The sequence below is a fragment of the Schistocerca cancellata genome, chromosome 4, assembly GCF_023864275.1.
Source record: "Schistocerca cancellata isolate TAMUIC-IGC-003103 chromosome 4, iqSchCanc2.1, whole genome shotgun sequence".
In the NCBI taxonomy this organism is placed as follows: domain Eukaryota; kingdom Metazoa; phylum Arthropoda; class Insecta; order Orthoptera; family Acrididae; genus Schistocerca; species Schistocerca cancellata.
The window spans coordinates 890,921,842-890,936,944 of NC_064629.1; the positions used below are offsets into that span (position 1 = coordinate 890,921,842).

Sequence of the window (15,103 nt, forward strand, 5' to 3'; positions counted from 1 at the left end):
GATATGGTGTTTCGGCCACCTCTCCCAGCCACCATTGATGATTTGAAACGAGAAATAACAGCAGCTATCCAAACTGTTACGCCTGATATGCTACAGAGAGTGTGGAACGATTTGGAGTATCGGGTTGATATTGCTCGAGTGTCTGGAGGGGGCCATATTGATCATCTCTGAACTTGCTTTTGAGTGAAAAAACCTTTTTGAATACTCTTTGTAATGATGTATAACAGAAGGTTATATTATGTTTCTTTCATTAAATACACATTTTTAAAGTTGTGGTATTCTTTTTGAATCACCCTGTACACTGAGGTGAGAGAGAATGCACATCTACAGGTGGCGGTAGCGCCGCGTACACACCGTATAAACGGGCGTGCACTGGCGGAGCTCTCATTTGTACTCGGGAGATTCATGTGAAAGGATTTCCTACGTGATTATGGCCACACGGCCGGAATTAAGAGACTTTGAAAGCGGAATGATAGTTAGAGCTAGACACATAGGATATTCCACTTCGGAAATCGTTAGGGAACTCAATATTCCAAGATCCACATTGTCAAGAGAGTGTCGAGAATACCAAATTACAGCCACTACCTCTCACCATCGACAACGCATTGGTCGACGGGCTTCACTAACGACCTAGATCAACGGCGTTTGCGTGGAGTTGTCAGTGCTAAGAGACAAGCAACACTGCATGAAATAACTAAAGTAAACAATGTGGGACGTACGACGAAATCATCGGTTAGGATACGACGAAAGTATCGGTTAGGACACTGCGGCGAAATTTTGCGTTCATGGGCGATGGCAGCAGACGACCGACGCAAGTACCTTCGCAAACAGCACGACACTGCCTGCAGCACCTCTCCTGGGTTCGTGGCCATATCAGTTGGACTGAAAGACCCTGGCCTGCTCAGATGAGTCCCTATTTCAGTTGTTAAGAGCTGATAATAGAGTTCGAGTGTGGCGCTCACCCCACGAAGCCATGGACCCAAGTTCTGAACAACGCACTGTGCAAGCTTCTGGTGGCTCCATAAAGGTGTGAGCTGCGTGTACATGGAATGGACTGGTCATCTGGTCCAACTGAACCGATCATTGACTGGAAAAGACCAGGTTCGACTACTTGGAGACCATTTGTAGCCATTCATTCACTTCATGTTCCCAAAGAATAATCGAATCGCTCACGGATGATAATGCGCCATATCACCGGGCCACAATTGTTCGTGATTGGTTTGAAGAACATTCTGGACAATTCGAGCGAATGATTTGACCACCCAGATCGTCCGACACAAATCACTATGAGATACAATTAAGAGGTCAGTTTATAACGCAAATGCATGTTGTGTATAATTCCGCGTTAAGTATAACACTTCATTGCAACTAGCGTTACCCTCTGAGAGGAATTTTGCATAGTTTGACCGTGTTGACCTAGTGGACAGAGGTTATCGAACTATGATTTCGTAAAAATTGCAGTTAGTAGAAAAACCGTAAGACTTTATTTTTTAAATTAAGAAAGTAATTAAATTCACGTAAAAGAATGAATATACGGGCGCCAGCCTAATTAGGCATAATAATTTAGAATATTAAGTTCAAAGAATTTAACTATAATTTTACGAAAGGAAACTTTCGTTACTTCTTTCTTTGTAACGTGCAATGAACACACACAACTACCAGACGAGGTGAACGGTAGATGGCAGTAGTTATTATTCGCCTAATTGGCAATCACAGAAAGACAAATGGCCCTATACATCTATTAATAATAATTATCATCTCAGCCATTAACCGATTCAGTACCAAATGTTATCAAAGGAATCACAAGACCAAATTTGAGCATGAACAGAGTCCTGATTTAACTAACACCCAAACATCACAAATGCAATTAAATGACACCGTACATACACTTTTTATATTCACTCTACTGTGGAAATGTTTCATATTTCATTAGCAAAACTCCTATTTAGATTAACTTTTTCATACTAGAAAAGATTAAAGTCGGGACCCATAAACAGTCACTTCGTTTATAAGCGAACTATGCTCACATTTCATAAACAATTTGCATCACACTAATACTGATTTCTAACCCTACTTGAGATTATTTATCTTTCAATGCTTTATAGCAATTTACACTAACAATATTCTTAATTAACGTCAAAGATAAGGTCCGCAGCCCGTGGTCGTGCGGTAGCGTTCTCGCTTCCCACGCCTGGGTTCCCGGGTTCGATTCCCGGCGGGGTCAGGGATCTTCTCTGCCTCGTGATGACTGGGTGTTGTGTGATGTCCTTAGTTTAGTTAGGTTTAAGTAGTTCTAAGTTCTAGGGGACTGATGACCATAGATATTAAGTCCCATAGTGCTCAGAGCCATTTTTTTCAGAAATAAGTTAAAGGTAAAGTTAAGTTTCAAGTAGGTTAAAAATTGTGTGTCTCTTTCATTACTTGTGAAGAATGTGATTTTAACTAACAACATTTTCTGCCCTTTAGCACTAAAACTTTGGGACATTCAAAGTAGAAACAATTCAAAGCGAAATAAAGTATTTTATAAGTTCCAAATTATGTGCCTCTCTCTTTACCTGTGAAATAAGTAATTTAAGTAGCAACATTTATATGCTTTAACACTGAAACTTAGGCACATTCAAACAGAAGCAATTTAATATTTCGTCTTTAGCGCATTTAAGATAGGACGCTGCTTGGTTTCATGGACAGGACAGTTTCAAAGCTCAAACACGAATTTTTATCATTGAAGTTATTATTGAAAAACACTCACACACAAGCGTACTAGTTCATACTGCTATACATATCTGATTTCCAAAGTTGGTGAAGTAGTGGCGCAATAGTGGTGGCAAGCACGTGGCGGCTATCTGGTCTCACCTCTGGCCGTTTCACGCCCTATTCAAATCTTCTTGGCGCCGTATTAATCATTTTAGAGCCGTTCCAAAATGCGAGAGCACCATTTTTCAGCCGAAAGCACATCCGAGGCCATTCCATCATAAATCGGTTCCTGAATGCCTCACTTGACACCCGCGATGTTGACTGTACAACTGCTGGCCGCTGACTGCCTAGTGTGCTCTCACACTTGCCGCCAAGATTGACCGCCATATCCACCTTTTCCCACGCGCCAAGCCCCTTCCGCAGTTAAGTTTTTATATTACATATATTACACATATTGCATCTACATGGTTACTCTGCGATTCACACTTAAATGCCTGGCAGAGGGTTCATCAAACCATTTTCATACTACTTCTCTACTATTCCACTCTCGAACGGCGCGTGGGAAAAAGGAACACCAAATTTTTTTTTTCGAGCTCTGATTTTTCTTATTTTATTATGGTGATCATTTCTCCTTACGTAGGTAGGCGTCAACAAAATATTTTCGCATTCGGAAGAGAAAGTTGTTGATTGAAATTTCGTAAATAGATCTCGCCGCAAAGAAAACCGCCTTTGTTTCAGTGACTGTCACCCCAACTCGCGTATCATATCAGTGACACTCTCATCCCTATTGCACGATAACACGAAACGAGCTGCCCTTCTTTGCACTTTTTCGATGTCTTCCGTCAGTCCTACCTGGTAAGGATCCCATACCGCGCAGCAATATTCCAGCAGAGGACGGACAAGTGTAATGTAGGCTGTCTCTTTAGTGGGTTTGTCGCATCTTCTAAGTGTTCTGCCAACAAAGCGCAGTCTTTGTTTCGCCTTCCCCACAATATTATATATGTGGTCTTTCCAATTTAAGTTGCTCGTAACTGTAATTCCTAGGTATTTAATGGCTAAACAAAGCACTATTTCAGAACAGGGTTTTGGGTTTTTTGCAAAAAACTTAACCTATAGATAACGGTAAAAATAAAACAAGTAAATAGAGTACCTCCAGTGGTCACGGGTTCCTTTCACTGTCGTAACACATCACATGTATACTGTCATATTTCGTGACAAAATGGCGTCTGGAATCTGTTAGGTGCAAGGATCATATAGCAGAAGAGAAACATTATCACAATGTACAAGGAAGATACACCATAACAACATTATTACAGAAAAAGTTTTAAAGCATTTTGGACATCTTTGTTTAGAGGTGCTGAGTACATGCATTGGAATACATACTGTATTTCAGGTGGTACATAAATCCGATTTTGTCATGTTTATATAGCTAGTTTAAGCTATGTAAACTTAACAAAATCGGATTTATATACCACCTGAAATATGTTTTCCAACGCATGTATTCAACACCTCAAAACAAAGATGCACAAAATCCTTTAAAACTTATTCTGTAATAATATTGTTATTATGTACATTTCTTGTACTTTTTGATAATGTTTCTCTTCTGCTACGTAATCCTTGCACCTGATAGTTTCCAGACGCCATATTTGTTACAAAGTATGACAGTATACAAGTGACGTGTTACGTCAGTGAAAGGAACCTGTGACCACTGGAGGTACTCTGTTTACTTATTTTATTTTTGCCGTTAGATATACGTTTAATTTTTGTCAAAAAACCCAAAACCATGTTCTGGAATAGTGTTTTGTTTTTCCACTAGACAGTTCCATAAGTTTCTCCAAAAATCGTAACACAACACACACACACACACGCACACACACACACACACACACACACACACACACACACACACACACACACACACACACACACACACAAATGTCATACTAAAACTAAACTCGGTCTGAACAGGCCTTGGACGGTCCAACGGCACCGACCGGCCGCCGTGTCATCCTGAGCCTACAGGCGTCACTGGATGCGGATATGGAGGGGTATGTGGCCAGACAGCGCTCTCCCGGCCGTATGTCAGTTTACGAGACCGGAGCCGCTACTTCTTATCAAGTAGCTCCTCAGTTTGACTCACTAGGGCTGAGTGCACCCCGCTTGCCAACAGCGCTCGGCAGACCGGATGGTCACAAGTGCTAGCCCAGCCCGACACCGTTTAGCTTCCGTGATCTGACGGGAACCGGTGTTAATACTGCGGCAAGGCCTTTGGCACATATGTCATACTAACAGATGTAAATCCATGTTATGATGGAGGTTTAAACCTTCGAAACGCGTCGTGGAGATAAATAAACAGTGACTGGTAACATTAAACTTGTTGTTCCATTTGATGTCAATAACAGTCACGGTAAATTCTAATCTAAAATGTTCGCAGTTAAAAGTCCTTTGCACTGATTTCTTGCCGCACCTAAATATTGCCGAAGAACGAAGTGATGCCACCATTTGGTACTTATCCACCCCAATACAGTTGGACAGCCCCAACAATTGACTGGATTTTCGCGATAGGTGCACCTCGCAACATTCGATTAAGGAAACCTTGTTTTCTTTGTTCTAAGGATGATTATATTTATAATTTGTTTCCTTTTTTCATTACAGTAGAAAAGTTTTCTTAATATGGCTGTACAGCTGAATGAATCGTAAACACAAAGAGTTGAGAATATAGCTCATATAAAAACTTTATTGAAGTGTCAGTTGTAATGTAGAATACTAAGTGCTATTAAGTAAATTGCTGATAGTGTAACATAAAAACATTAATGGCGAAAAAGAAGACAATAAGAAACTGCTTTTCTCAATACGGAATCTTCAAAAGACATGTATTATTGAAACAAACACGAACTCAAACAGTGAGATAACCAAAAGAAAAATCACTCCAAGCAGCAGCTACTTAGAAAGGTATTAATAAACTGATGAGCCAAAATATTATGATCACCCACTAAACATCGTCTTGCTCGACCTTCGACTCGCAATACGGCAGCGTATGAATTCCTGGTTATGTTTCCAGAAGTAGGTGACACCAGATGTCTATCCAGAGGCCACGAATTCCCGCAAATTAAGGGCAGGTGGTTTGTGGGCTGGAAGCTGGCGCGCGATGGCATCCCAGATGTGTCCATCAGGTTCAGATCAGACGAATCTGTAGCCAAAACATCAGCGTGAGTTTCCTTATCGTACTCCTCAAACCACTATGTCTTATCAGTGTATTTACTGTACACAATTCGCTGCTAGAGGTGAGAGTCAAAATATCTGCCTAAGGTTCAAATGGCTCTGAGCACTATGGGACTCAACTTCTGAGGTCATCAGTCCCCTAGAACTTAGAACTACTTAAACCTAACTAACCTAAGGACATCACACAAATCCATGCCCAAGCCAGGATTCGAACCTGCGACCGTAGCGGTCGGGCGGTTCCAGACTGAAGCGCATAGAACCGCCCGGCCACACCGGCCGGCTCTGCCGAAGGAATTCTACGATCGACGGAGGATCGAATACCGGACCCCAGAATCTATAGTTACTCACACAGTCGCTACGTGACTATAGTATGTGTGAATGAAGCACGTCAATCGAAAAAGAAAGAAGGAAACTAGGTTACTAGGACTGAACTTCCCAAATGGTTCAAATGGCTCTGAGCACTATGGGATTTAACTTCTGAGGTCATCAGTCCCCTAGAACTTAGAACTACTTAAACCTAACTAACCTAAGGACACCACACACATCCATGCCCGAGACAGGATTCGAACCTGCGACCGTAGTGGTTGCGTGGTTCCAGACTGTAGCGCCTAGAACCGCCCGGCCAACCCCGGCCGGCAACTGAACTTCCCGTCGGCGTTCGTATAGTGCTGGAACGGGAACGACGGAGGAATGAATATCGGACCCCAGAATCTATAGTTACTCACACAGTCGCTACGTGACTATAGTATGTGTGAATGAAGCACGTCAATCGAAAAAGAAAGAAGGAAACTAGGTTACTAGGACTGAACTTCCCAAATGGTTCAAATGGCTCTGAGCACTATGGGATTTAACTTCTGAGGTCATCAGTCCCCTAGAACTTAGAACTACTTAAACCTAACTAACCTAAGGACACCACACACATCCATGCCCGAGACAGGATTCGAACCTGCGACCGTAGTGGTTGCGTGGTTCCAGACTGTAGCGCCTAGAACCGCCCGGCCAACCCCGGCCGGCAACTGAACTTCCCGTCGGCGTTCGTATAGTGCTGGAACGGGAACGACGGAGGAATGAATATCGGACCCCAGAATCTATAGTTACTCACACAGTCGCTACGTGACTATAGTATGTGTGAATGAAGCACGTCAATCGAAAAAGAAAGAAGGAAACTAGGTTACTAGGACTGAACTTCCCAAATGGTTCAAATGGCTCTGAGCACTATGGGATTTAACTTCTGAGGTCATCAGTCCCCTAGAACTTAGAACTACTTAAACCTAACTAACCTAAGGACACCACACACATCCATGCCCGAGACAGGATTCGAACCTGCGACCGTAGTGGTTGCGTGGTTCCAGACTGTAGCGCCTAGAACCGCCCGGCCAACCCCGGCCGGCAACTGAACTTCCCGTCGGCGTTCGTATAGTGCTGGAACGGGAAAATAAATCGACCATGACCTTTCGAAAGGAACTGTCACGGTACTTCCTTCAAGCGGTTTGGTGAAACCATGTTGAAACGACAACAAGCGAAAGGGGGGGTGGGGGGGTGGAGAGCTCGGTGTTTGCGACTGAGTTTCTTTAGGGCTGACATTATTTTCCAGATTTTCTTTTTATTATTCTTTTCGCTATTCTCAGATACCATCAACAGTTTCCCAGAAGCTGCCGGCGTCCCTTGAGTGAGCCAGGTTCTACAAGCAAGAACCCGTACGGTACAGGACCAGCGTGGTGTCCGTGGGAACAACGTCACACATTCCACCGACTGCCTGGGGAGAAAAAAAGACGCACGGAAAGCGGAACACTCTTGCTCTCCAGCAGAGATCTTACAAGTAACTGCTTCTCACTTCAAGAAATATCACCGTTTCAAAAGAGGCAAAAACAACCAGTTTAACTTTGCCCTTAAATAATCAGAGAAATATTAATAAGGTCCTGACCTCAATAAATATCAAACATGAAACCAACGGGAACAATGGATAAGAAACTAGCAGTGATATAGTTAGCATCTCTCATGGAGCCACTTTGTATCGAAAATTACAAGACATTAAGTAGACAAAGTAGCGGCCGTTCTCACTACTCCCAAGCTACCTAAACTAGAGCGCTCACGATTAGTAACCTTAACAAGCTATGCGTCGCTTATAACTATGCCTGTAGGTCCTTATGATGAACTAAGACTACGCTAATGGGTACTAGCCGTAACTTGAACTAGGTCTTCAATTTAAGGCGGGAACGTGTCCCCTTTATAACAGGCACTAGCCGAACAGTGAAACCCGCACTACAGCGATAGCCATCACTACAGAATAAGAACAGTCTCCGTTGTAGGACTTTGCAGATGAAAATATTGAGACTGCCACTAAGAAAAGAGGACGACGGCGACAATGACCACACATCCGTCGTTCCTCGTTATGACTGATTTTCTGAAACTATCCTCACACTAGTTACACAAGCTACCGTATTAGCAACTGATTAGAAGTCCTGGTTGCCTCATGGTTATAGGTTATAAGTGATAGAGGCAAATACCATACGAAATAAAAGGAACACAAGGCGGCTACACAGTTAAGCACACCTACGTTCGTCCAACAACGAACAACAAGATCATAACGAAACACAGCCATTCAAACTTAATAGTCTCTCGCACACGGCCTTCGCAAACCACATATCGGCAGATGACGCCACTAAGTGGCCATCTAACGCACGACGGTGCCTTCAGTCTTACCGAAATTCCTCACGGAACTAACGTGAGACTTTCAGGTCGTCCGCTCGAAAGACATGCAACCTATTTCCACGTCAATTAAATCAGTGCTCGTATCATATCACTGAGATACGCAATCAGATGTCAAACAGAAGCTACAAGATCTCAGCACAAGCTAATATAAGACATCAGACGGAGAAACTATAAGCCACTCTTCTCTGCCGACCGCGGTGGTCTAGCGGTTCTAGGTGCGCAGTCCGGAACCGCGCGACTGCTACGGTCGCAGGTTCGAATCCTGCCTCGGGCATGGATGTGTGTGATGTCCTTAGGTTAGTTTGGTTTAAGTAGTTCTAAGTTCTAGGGGACTGATGACCACAGATGTTAAGTCTCATAGTGCTCAGAGCCATTTAAACCATTTGAACCACTCTTCTCTCACGTAGCTGGGGTACCAAAACACACACAACATGTGTGCTTAATCACCGATCACGCATCACAGTGCAACCACTCGCAGTGGAGCTATAATCGATACTCTAACGTGTGATACAAGATAGATCACGAATACATACTTTATTTTATTCATTGTGGTTAGAGAGTACCGCAGATATTTCCGTAAATTACACTTCAGGAAATACGACAACCAACCACAAGTTTTTCTAAAAAATGTTTTTATTGCACCGTTACTAGTTACGGATCCGAGCTCGTCGTCAGAAGGTAACATTGATTTCTGTGCAAGTTTCACATTTGTGTCCCCAACGAAATTTTTGTGATTTTGTAGTCTTACACTTACATATGCTATATCCGTTGTACTTACGAAAAGCCCTCCTCTACATACTACAAAACAGGTTTAATTTTCTTTTACGATTTATGCCGATCAGTGAATTGAACTAAATACAAGATGGCAGATACATTTCTTTACCTCGCTGCCACAACGGAGAGATAGGAAGCCTGTTACATCAACTACTAAATAAATCACTGCACACCTCGACGATACGACGAAGAAAATTTTACCGCAGCTGCAATAGACGACTCATACTGCTCGCTATATTCCGATTGAAATTACTCGGCAGTGATGTCTGTCACTTGCCGCTACAGTGCTGCCACATCGGCCGTCGGCTACCGCTAAGATATAAGCGACACACGAACACGGTGTGTCCCCTCACAAATACTGTTGTGTAACGCGGAGCAATGCCGCTAGCCGGCGCCACGAGGTATGACGCAAATGCTCTGTCGACAGCTGATATTAAGTGACCAACTACTGCGACAGAGAACTCGTTTTATAGCTCTGAATTTAAACTCCTGACCTAACCTACCCAAAACAGCGTGATGTGCTGTGTATCCGAGAAAACGGCGGTCAACAATTTCCGACAGAACTAAAATCGCGATCGCTTCGTTCAAAAAATGGTTCAAATGGCTCTGAGCACTATGCGACTTAACTGCTGAGGTCATCAGTCGCCTAGAACTTAGAACTAAGTAAACCTAACTAACCTAAAGACATCACACACATCCATGCCCGAGGCAGGATTCGAACCTGCGACCGTAGCGGTCACGCGGTTCCAAACTGAAGCGCTAGAACCGCGAGGCCACACAGGCCGTCGATTGCTTCGTTCACGGCGATTAAAGCTCGCGTCTACCTCCACACAAACTCAAGATAGAGGAATTTCAGTTTCAGCGCTAACAGCAAACTGTAAATTCTCGTTATGACTGATTTTCTGAAACTATCCTCACACTAGTTACACAAGCTACCGTATTAGCAACTGATTAGAAGTCCTGGTTGCCACATGGTTATAGGTTATAAGTGACAGAGGCAAATACCATACGAAATAAAAGCGATAGGAAGAAAAGTAGTCCGCAGCGAGAAAAATAGTCCGCAGCTCGTGGTCGTGTGGTAGCGTTCTCGCTTCCCACGCCCGGGTTCCCGGGTTCGATTCCCGGCGGGGTCAGGGATTTTCTCTGCCTCGTGTTGACTGGGTGTTGTGTGATGTCCTTAGGTTAGTTAGGTTTAAGTAGTTCTAAGTTCTAGGGGACTGATGGCCATAGATGTTAAGTCCCATAGTGCTCAGAACCATTTGAAGAAAAATAAGAGGAAATAAAAAAAGTCAGTAAAATGATGAAAATGACACGGCAGTGTTAGAAATAAAAAGTTACTGTTAAACAAATTAACTGAGTAAAAATAACAATCAGAGTCATTTTCATTAGAATTAATAAACAGTTGACTAAATTAGAACCGACAACCTTCTGCTTACCACGTTTCTATTCTTACCACTGCGCTACGCCATTACATTGGAAATTACTCATATTTATGACTTTGCTGACCAGTCCCAGCGATGAATTGCAACTTTAAAATGTTCGTCTTGTCGTACGAAGCTTATGTAACGTAAGTTGATCCCTGTGATCATAGTATCTGCATATGTGATGCTGAATGGCATCTTGTGCGAAAGGATACATAATTGTTTGGTTAATGCTGTGTATGGAACGTGTGTATTTGTTAAGCATTTTTGTGGGTATATATGCGTGTGCGCGCGCGCGCGCGCGCGCGTGTGTGTGTGTGTGTGTGTGTGTGTGTGTGTGTGCGTGTGTGTGTGTGTGTGTGTGTGTTTTATCTTAGGTGTGGTTATCATGTCTGATGAAACGTAAGGTAAAAGGCCCAGTCTGAGGATTCGGGATCCAAACTCATCAAGAAAAAATTGACACAAGGAATTGGAAGTGAACTGACCATTTGTTGTGGCAATTTGGCAACGACGAGCAGTTCGGGCCTGAGGTTTAGCGCTCTGATTGCAAGAAGACAGCTCCAATGCGTTAAGTGTCAACTATCATGTAATTTTAATCGGGCTGTAGCTCCGGACTATAGCGCGTCTAGAGAGAGAAAAAGTGCCCTCCCAGGTCGCGGCAAGCGCGAACTCGGGAAAACAGCCGCCAGGGAGCATCACACGGACAGACAGCGCCGCACACGGGAGGTGGCGGGATTTTTAAAATTCGCGCAAAACAGGACCGCACGGAACACATGCGAAACGTGAATCAAGAGTGTCCTCCCGGCTATGAGTGTTATGCCTTAGCCATCTCGCCCGGCCCCTGTAAAGCAGTGTCTCGAGGATCTACGCTTTGCGGTGATAAGACAAAATGTTACTGTGAACCAGTTTAAAGGTGAACTACATTACTCTGTTTAAATATGAGCAACAAACAACATACCGTTCAATAACTCGGCGGTGGATCGATATCGACCGCTTCAGTCACTCTCTCGTCGTACCACGATGGTGAACACTTTGGTTTCGTATTCGGGTGCTGCGGTTTTCAAATTCTTGTTCCGAAACTCTGATTTAGAGTTTCCGCGCTTTTGCTAGATATGTTGAGACAATTCGGGATGACTCCTAAGATCATTTCTCGTCCAGCTGGGCTAGTGTTCTGTCTGTAATGTCGTCGACGTAATCTCTAAACGATTCCAACATCCATCGTTAACTATTACTTTTCCTGTTTATTAAGTAGCTGCCTTGGTTGAAAAATGATGTTCTTCCTTATTTTTAAGGTATAACGTTCGATCTAAAAATACTGTAAGACTTCTTCTTGCTAGAGTGAAAGGTGTTCAACTGACTGGCGGCCTATGGCCTTCCAAGCATTTTAAAAGTAACGTGGAGGGCAGATTTTGCACTGTTCTGAGATGCAAAGGGATTGTAACGAGATTCCGATTTTTTTGTTCTGGGCCTGTAGTGTTATATATGTCTCGTAAAAACAATATATGTTTAGTAAGGAAAAACGCTGCTGTATTCAGAGACCTTTCATTACGAAGTAATTTTTTGGTGCCATAAGCTTATTACGGACAGGCTGCAGCTAGCTTATGTATGACATACCCTTATTTTGCAGACGGCCACAAGCTGCCGCAGGGCGTCTTCCTGTTCCTCGGCTACAGCGAAGCCGACGAGCAGCTTCTGCGGCCGCACAGCAACCTGACGGTGCGCGACGCCGTCGCCTCGCTCGAGGAGTTCATGCACCAGCAGCTCACCAACAAGGTGAGCACTCAACTTGCACACCAGCTTCTACGCACTCACGATGCTTGAGAACGAACCTTACACGACGACTGACCGTGTTCCAACGTCTAAAAATGACGATAAAAGCTTCTCGGGTCACCAGCCGAGAAGGTTTTATCATTAGAATACGCCGAGAAAGCCTGCAATCACGAATAAAAACGATTTTAAAATACGGACATGCGTCCCTTCTATACCCATGAAGGTCATTTACCAGTAAAACTCAGTATTTTCTGCAGCGGGGCGGTTAAATAATGAAGAAGTGCGGTTGAAGAGTTCTCAAACGAAATGTGCATATAAAAATGTTGGTTAAAAATGTTATTGCAAATTTTTGGCTCTCACGTAAGTCTCAGGGGATGATTTCCGCACTTGGTGCATTAGTTATACTATTCCACACTCGTGCATTCGTTATAGTTTTTGAATTAATTATTAACTCAGACATGAGTACAGTTTATGCTAGGGAACAAAAATTAGGCGATTATTATAGCAAAATCAGTTTTTTCACGACACAGTTCAATCACTATTTATTGACGTTGTCCTTTTCTTTCACGCAATGTAATTAGCACTGGTGAGACGGTTTACAGTTTTACTTTAATAATAATTTGACTCCGAGCCCCCAATAGCAGTAATGTAGGCTGCTATAAACGAAAATGTTTCAAATAATTCGAACAGAACCACAAGTCCCACTGTCCTCTTTCTTCTAACAGTTTTGGCGCGAAATCACAGTTCGCCATATGTTCACTTGTGACGATGTATACCTCGTAAATCGTACTCACACAAATAACGTAGCACTTCCAGTTCACCAAATATTTGCTTGCACACTTGCACTACTAAACAATACTCTTTGTCGAAATAAATCGGCGCGAAAAATTCTTACTTAAACGACCACATGGGCCACCCTCAAGTGGGGCTTGCTCGCCACCCACCCTACAAAACGACTGACCAACGACTGACCCCTGGCCAAGATGGCCGCTCGCTTATATAGGCTCGGACGTCAACCCCCTGGTTATGCAAGTACCAATCTCACCAGTTACAAATTTTGATACATACATCCCTCGACAGAAATAAGTACACCATCGGAACCGCTCCAAAAAGTACATCTTATTAACTATTTTACATTTATTTTTTAGGAGTATTCTATCGCCCGTAAATCAAGTTCTAGTTTTTGTAAAAATTTTGCCACTTAGCACAAATTTGTTTGTTGAGATCTGTGCTGCAAAGCTTTAACATAGAACTGCATATAGCACCGTTTTAGACGCAATCTATAGCGATCTACACATTGCGTTGCCCAAAATATTCATATTTATAATAATTAACTAATTATGTGCGATAAACGTTAATAATAATTTGAAAACAATGGAAACTATTGCAAGTTAAGTGTATAGTTTAACATAACTAGTTTAAAAATACGTATGATAGCACCCAAAATATTATATAGTGCCGTGCTTTACGTCATGAATTTTCTATTGGATTTTATAAACAATTTTCCCTCAAACTTTGTTTATTGCTATTTACGGGCTTAATTATTTATGAATCTTAACATATGACTACGGCACTCGATCCGCTATGACGAGACGTTATTAATGAGTGCTCGCTCATCCCTGTAAACTGTTATTTACTGTTTTTATTAATCTTTCAGTATTCGTGATATTAACCGATTTTGAGGTTACTATAACTTTTGCGTCTCGTGACTTGAAATAAAGATCGATCTTTCAGAAGGTGCATATTGCTGACCACAATCCACTGCCGCATCGCTCTTCACCGTAAGTTATATAGTTTTCGCGTAATGTGCGAAAAACCAAACAATGCTCCAAGCTGCGGGCTACGTGGAGACATCCCACCTACCGTTGCAAATCTCGCGCGGGCGCGCCACGCGCTTCCGCGAATTGCGCATCATGTCGCGCGCTCGCTCTCCACAAAGCAATCCTTGCATACTACACCCGTTCATCTAGTAACGGGGGTTTGTACTGTCACATTCCGTACAAACAACATCTAAAGTGTTTTTTCGGTTGTAGACTCTGGTCGTTATCTAATCAGCGGCATTTATTTAATAATTACGGCGTATCTTAAGATATGCACCAGTGTACGTGCGTGACCCGTTTCAACTTAATTATATAGTAATCAGACTAGCTCCAAAAACGTTGGACATATGTTTAACACGGACACATCACCTGTTGTAAAAAGCACCTTCATCCTGGTAGGTAGTGGTTGCTCACAAAGCAGTAAACTGGTTGTCGCATGGTACTGTTTCGGCCATCCGATAAATCATGCGTCCGGTGTTCTCGTCCGCGCCACAATCACACAATTGGAGGCGGTACAGGTGCTGACTGAATCTTCCGTAGTTAAAGCGGAGACAAAACACTGTGACGAGGAATGTTCTGTGGTACATCCTAAAGGAGTAGCACGGAAGTGCAGGGATGGTCTGCGCTTGTCTGCATAATCTCTTCCCCTTTGCTGGTATACCAGGTACCACTTGCTATTTGATAAGGAGT

General features: G+C 43.0%; 1 protein-coding gene across 1 annotated transcript in view; it reads left to right on the forward strand.

Moving 5' to 3' along the window:
- The window catches only part of LOC126184491 (uncharacterized), a 1,094,025-nt gene that overhangs the window by 1,011,567 nt on the left and 67,355 nt on the right, over nucleotides 1-15,103 (forward strand). Inside the window, exon 12 of the mRNA XM_049926884.1 lies at nucleotides 12,451-12,596. Coding sequence (XP_049782841.1) covers nucleotides 12,451-12,596 — 146 coding nt within the window. The remainder of the gene's footprint in view (nucleotides 1-12,450; nucleotides 12,597-15,103) is intronic.